Below are 6,258 nucleotides of genomic sequence, written 5' to 3'. Positions count from 1 at the left end.
TTTCCCTTCCTGTGGGAAGTGGGTGTCTTAGTCCCCTCTGAAAGGGGACAAAGTTAACTCCCAGTTGGCTGCCTTGGTATAATATGAACATGAAAAAGCTGGTCAGCAGTGTTATTTCCTTTGTGTATCCCAGCTGCCCAGCCTGTAGCTTGTAAGAAAGAGGTTGAAGGGTCGTTAAGAGAGCATTAGCAGTGTAGCTAGCAGATAGCAGGCAGACGGTTGCCCTCATCCCAACACCTGCGTCCGTCCCAGCTCCTTCATTTGCTCTGCCTGGATGAGAGGCAGCATGTGCTGTTTGGCTGGGAGAGCTGGGTCGTTGGGACGGGAGGTCTGTAGGAAAACGTGAGCTTCCTGGCTGACCAAAAAGTACTCCAACTGGCCTGTAGACAATGAACTGCCTCATCATGCACGAGGGTTTTTGCTAGCCAAGCAGTGTCTCTACTGAGCTCTGCAGGTTGCATGAGCCTGGTCTGATACAACAGTTTTCTGTCCCCTGTGTCCTCTGTCCCTGGCCAGCAGAGGTTGTCATCTGTGGGGAAATGACTGTACACAGCCAAGGGCTGTCGGTGAGCTGCTTGACCCGTGCTACACGTTGTTTCCAAGGTTTAAGTTTGCATCTGTTCAATTTTGTGCCCTCTACTCTTACTGCAGTAAAAGAGAAGCTACGCTTGGATCCAGACAGTGAAATTGCCACTACAGGTGTTCGCGTCTCTCTTATCTGCCCGGTAAGTCTCTGCAATGTATTTTAGTCTGTTTTTGTCAAGAAACCCTATTCTTCTGTCAGACCAGCTTTGCAAGCTAACGAACGTTTTTGCTTAGGAGGAGCACTATCTGGTGATAGCTTGGGTGGGTTTTATTGCTGATCTTCTGCTCTTTGGCTCAACAGCTAGTGAAGATGCGGCTGTCTGTCCCGTGCCGGGCGGAGACCTGCGCACATCTGCAGTGCTTTGATGCAGTCTTCTACCTACAGATGAATGAGAAAAAGCCCACATGGATGTGCCCTGTGTGTGACAAACCAGCACCCTATGACCAGCTAATAATTGATGGGTGAGTACATACACTTCTCTGTCCTCAACCCCTTTCTTTTCCTCCGCTGGGTGCGGCGTCTTGTCTCTTGGTCTGTGCATCTGATTGAAGTTCACCTTGAAACAAAGTTGGAAGCTTATCCTGCTCGTGCATAATGATCTGACTTAATTGTCTTGGTGTGTTAGAGCGAGACTTGACTGTTGTCTGCCATTCTTAATATTTGGATTACACTAAAGTGTTCTGAGAATCAAACATTTACTGCCTCACTCTTTTCGTCAGGCTGAATAACCCACACAGCTAGCCGCCTTGGTTCACAGATATCATGCTGCATGGAATAAACCACTTTATAAGCACTCAATAAGATGATTTTTTCATAGGAAATATCTGCCTGTTTTCTTGTCAGTGTGAGGTGCTCATCAGCTCACAAGCAATTCTTAGCATGTTGTAACTTTGATTGGGGGATCTTCTCTGCCAGCTCTTAAACAGAACATCCTGCCCTCAAGATAGAGGTACAAATGCAGTATTTGGAAAGATTTTTGTACAGTCTGTGTAGTACAATTTCTGTAGCTGTTGTGCATATCTCAGTGGCAGGGATGGAAGGATGCCTCGATAGGAGCTATTTCTGTGTTTTGCATGCCTGTAGGGTGAAAAAAGCAGGAAGCTCAGATGCACTGGAGGGACAGAATTAAAATGCTTTGGATATCTTGCCCAGGCTGGAGTTTTGTGGATCTGCCTGGGCCTCCCGCCATGGTTCCTCTGGGGACACCCCAGTGGTGGTTGATCCCTGCCAGCAGGCTGAGCCTTGGGACCTTGGAGTGCTCAGGGGGCCCCAGGGGCTCCCTGCTGGGGATCAGCATCCCCCTTGGTGTGGGAGGGGACACTGGTGCACTTGTCGGGCGAATGGGGTATGCTGGGAGGGAACTGGCTTTTGGTACAGCGCTTTTAGACTGGGTTTGTGCAGGGCAGACCACAAAGTTTTGCCCCAGCCATGCATTTGGGTCTGGCTGCCATCCTGGGGCTGCTGCCTGCCCCGTAGTGGGCCAGGAGGACAGAGCCATGCTGGTGTTCCCCGCGAGGCAGCCCCTGACTCTGCTGCACGAGGGATGTTCTCTTTCTAATGTCTCATTTTAAATGTGGCATAGTTGGAGTAGTGCTGTAAAAGCACAGGGGGGAATTAAAGCAAAGTAAATTCCAAACAACATTTGGAAAAAGGGTGAGGCAAGAAATGCATGCCCCGAGCCCTGCCAAGAGTTCTCCAGCCGTGAATTGGGGAAAGGTTGCTTTAGACTTGGCACTCAACTTGTCATCTGGTTTTCAGCCCTTATGGGAATGGTGTTTCCCATATCTCTGGACTAGAGTTAGTTTACTCTGTCTTTTTATCAGAGAGGAGCAGAGGGCTCACCGTGAGCGAGGAGAGCCGGAGTGCTACAGTTGAGTAGTGCAAGAACACTTTGGAGGTGATGTTCGCATGCCTGAGCGAGGTTTGATACTGGAAAGCTTAAAAATGCAGCTGTGTGCCAAGGGGATTACTCTAAAAACCAGGAGATCTCCCTTTCCTTGTTGCAGACCTGGCAGACGGAGTCCTATATGCAAACTGCAGAACGAGCTAGGTTGACAGCAGGGGCCACCTGAGGCAAGCCAGAAAGCTGGCGATGATACTTGGCAGCTCCAGAAATATGGGTTCCAGAGGCTATCTCTAGAGAAGAGCACAATAAATTGCCTGGCTTTTTTCCAGGAGCAAAGGAAGGAACAAGGAGTGAATTAATGTGAACAGTAATCTCCACCCACCCCCCAGATGAAGCTTTGTTGCCTCAAAATGCAGGGAGCCTGTTTTATGGGCTGGGACCACTGACATCTGCAGTGGTGCTAGCCAAGCCGAGAGCAACCCTGAGGACTGGTGGGGCAAGATGCATGGTTCTTGGCTTTGGGAAAGTGATCTCCACCCTCATGGCTTGTCTAATTGGCCTCTAACGCAAATTCCCTCAAAAGTAGGAAGAGTTAGAGAGAAATTGTTCAGGTGCATCCAGCTCCCTTGGCACCACAAGGCAGTGAAGTGAGCAGATGAGTCTCAGCCTGGGTGGTATATTCCCAGGGCCAGGCTGATAATATTCTGAGCATTGCTGTGTTTGTAAGCACTGATCTGATCCAGGAGTTGTGGCTTTTTAGTCTGAAGCAGCCTAGGCATAGATAACCTGTTTGCTTTGTCCTCTGGCCAACACCAACAGGAAAATCCAGTTCCTTTAAGATCTCGAACAAGGCTGCTGAGACTGAAGGGGAAGGTATGAGGGGTTGGATTGTGGAACCTCCACAGGTCAGTAATGCATGTGTCCCTCTTGGATGAGGAGGAGGTCGACACTGGTGAAGGCTCAGCAGATTTCTTTGTCCCTGCTCTGCAGTGCTCAAGGCTGGGTGTCAGTGCTGGTTCTGTTGGATGAAGGTAGTCTTCAGACCTCCCTGAAAGTAAGCTGGAGGGAACCTGGCAGTCACCGCCGGGTGTTGTTAGTCAAAAAAGGGGCGTAGGCTCCTGAGGAGGTAGTCGGTTGGTCCAGTCTGAGATCCTCTGGGCCTTGTCAGCTTTTTTGGAATTGCAGCCTTGGTGGTTGCTCTGTTGGATGACAGACCGTGTGTGGAAACACGTTTCCTACTTGAGCTGGGAGAAAGCAGAAACTTTCTCCCACTAGTGTGCCATGAATAGTTTTCTTGAGCTTGTAAAACTTTTTTCCTGTTAGTTCTCCTTTATACTGAAAGGAAATGCTCAAATCCAGAAGTCAATAAAGCCTTGCCTTACTGGAACCAGTGGTTCCAACAGTGCGTCCAAACAAGCATCCCAGGCAAATGGTTGGATGTATCAGAATAAAGCACGTACCCAGACTCTGAGCCACAATGAGCCAGGGTATGGGCCTTGTTCCGGTTAGTGTCTGCAAGGGAAGATGGCTGACACAGAGGTATCTACACTGGGTCTGTTTTCAGTGGTGAACGTGGGGTTTTTTTCTGCTGGAGGAGGCTGAACATATTGTTTTGGTGGCTGCTGTGGAGGCTTTAGGAAATAAAAATAGGAAGGAAGTGAAGTGCTGCTTGTTGGATTGCTTATTTCCTAATGTCATAGGATATTTTGTCCTTTGCTAATGCCTTGGTGTGGAGGTACCTGCACCAGCCCTGACATAGCTCTAGATGGGGCATCATACGTCTGTCTGTACCACAGACTTGGGAAACTGGGTGAAGAGGCAAGACTGTCTTCTAATTGCACATAATTAAAAAGTTGGTTCATGGTTTAGGTACATTGTCAGAAAGAACTGGGATGGTTAGCACTGTCAGAACGTGTACTTGTTTTCTGGGAAATAAAGCAAGCCCTTGACTGCAAGGGCTATCTGTTTGGCAGCTTTCTGCTAACATTAAATTTCTTTTAAATTTAGGGCTACTTAAGATGAAGATCCGGGTTGATGGCTCATCACTAAATGCATTCTGCTGATTGCCTCGAGCTTAATAGATGGCATCTTTTCTCCTGTCCAGGCTCCTGTCAAAGATCCTGACAGAATGCGAAGATGCGGATGAAATAGAGTACCTGGTGGATGGCTCCTGGTGTCCCATCAGAGCTGAGAAAGAGCGGAGCTGCAGCCCTCAGTGTCCAATATTAGTTCTAGGTGAGTACCTCTGGGGCTAAAGACTTTAAATGACTGTAGGAAATGTGCACAAAATGCAAAACTAGAGTTCCCCAGCTGCCTTGGGAAAAGCTGTGTGATACCTTAGCACGAGTTTGGCTCTCAGGGAGCTTCCTCTGGATAGCCCCTTCGTTTTCAGCCTCTCCAGAAGCGACCAGCATTGCCAGGGTGCATCTGCGTTGTTGCCAGAATGGCATCAAACAAGATGGTCAGTAGCTACCCCTCTGCAACGACCCCTGAAATGTCATCAGCAAGACCAGCCCAGAACAGCACTGTACTACTTTTGTCGTGGGGTTTTCTTTGACTAGAAGAGCTGTCTCTTGGGCAGCCCACACGAGGCCGGGTCCTCTAGCAGCGGTGCCATCCAGCGACGGTGTTGGCAGTGTAGTTGTGTAGCTTCTTCCTTTGGCCGAGCCAGTTGCTGGTTCTCAGGCCAGTGCTGTTGGGCGCCGTAGCAAGTCCTGACCCCAGAGAGGGCATCGTGTTTGTAGCATCGACTCTTCTTTTTTTAGGCAGTTGCTTGAATGGAGTTTTTCATGGACCCCTTTGCCTTTTAGACTTGACATCAGGAAGTGTTTCTTTACTGAGAGGGTGGTCAAAGACTGGAACGGGCTTCCTCGAGAGGTGGTCGATGCGCCACGCCTGTCAGTGTTCAGGAGGCCGTTGAAAAATGCCCTTAATAACAAGTTTTAACTTTTGGTCAGCCCTGAAGTGGTCAGGATGTTGGACTAGATGATTGTTGTAGCTCCCTTCCAACTGAACTGTTTTAGTCTAAGTACTATGCAGCCGTGAGAGACCGAGGGTATCAGAGCTTCCCCGAAACTGGGCATGAAGCGTCTTAATTAGTCCTCTCTTCCCCTCACCTCTTCCAGGTTCTTCAGATGTGAACGGGCTGTTGCCCACTCCTAACGGTAACGGTGAGAACGGCAAGGCCACTGCTGATGTTGTGGATTTAACACTGGACAGCTCATCATCGGAGGAAGAGGAGGAGGAAGATGAGGAAGAAGATGACGATGATGAGGGACCCCAACCAAAACGACGCTGCTCTTATGAGAAAGGTTTAGTTTCTGCCTGCTGACTGCGGAAGCAGCTCTAAATCTCAGAATGGACAGACTTGAATACTCTGGTGCTTACTAAACTGGAGGAGGGGGAGCGTGTCCTCTCCCACCTCATGCCCCTTCCTCCCTGATCTCCTTTGACTTTCCTATTCCAAATTAATCATTAAAACAAGAGAAAAAGGAAAAAAAAACCAACACCAACAAAACAACAAAAAAACCCAACCACAAACGAAAAACAAACCATTGAGCTGCTTCTTGGTTGGAAAACTACCCCACTCAAAGCCTGACCCTGAACTGGAGCCTGAAGTGAGGAAAGTGTCTTAAGCCAGGCAGTCGGAATCCACAGCTCGCTGGTCTCTGCTGCCCTTCGCCGGGACGATTTGAATCGGGGGAGTTCACCTGCAGATCTACAGGACGTCTAACTCCCATGCATCTCCAAAGCTGTGTGCATTTTTGTCTTGTTAAATAACCATTCCTTAATTAATCTCAAGTTTTTTGCTGGACATGTGAGTCCG

General features: G+C 48.8%; 1 protein-coding gene across 1 annotated transcript in view; it reads left to right on the top strand.

The window, feature by feature from the left end:
* The window catches only part of PIAS4 (protein inhibitor of activated STAT, 4), a gene marked incomplete at its 5' end in the record, with an annotated part of 13,646 nt that extends 7,822 nt beyond the window's left edge, over window positions 1-5,824 (top strand). The window contains 4 exons of the mRNA XM_010291770.1: window positions 652-725; window positions 887-1,047; window positions 4,537-4,667; window positions 5,558-5,824. Coding sequence (XP_010290072.1) covers window positions 652-725; window positions 887-1,047; window positions 4,537-4,667; window positions 5,558-5,763 — 572 coding nt within the window. The remainder of the gene's footprint in view (window positions 1-651; window positions 726-886; window positions 1,048-4,536; window positions 4,668-5,557) is intronic.
* Window positions 5,825-6,258: the final 434 nt, after the last annotated feature.

The sequence above is a fragment of the Phaethon lepturus genome, unplaced genomic scaffold (assembly GCF_000687285.1).
Source record: "Phaethon lepturus isolate BGI_N335 unplaced genomic scaffold, ASM68728v1 scaffold10190, whole genome shotgun sequence".
Classification (NCBI taxonomy): Eukaryota; Metazoa; Chordata; class Aves; order Phaethontiformes; family Phaethontidae; genus Phaethon; species Phaethon lepturus.
This window is presented reverse-complemented; position numbering and strand designations above follow the sequence as displayed.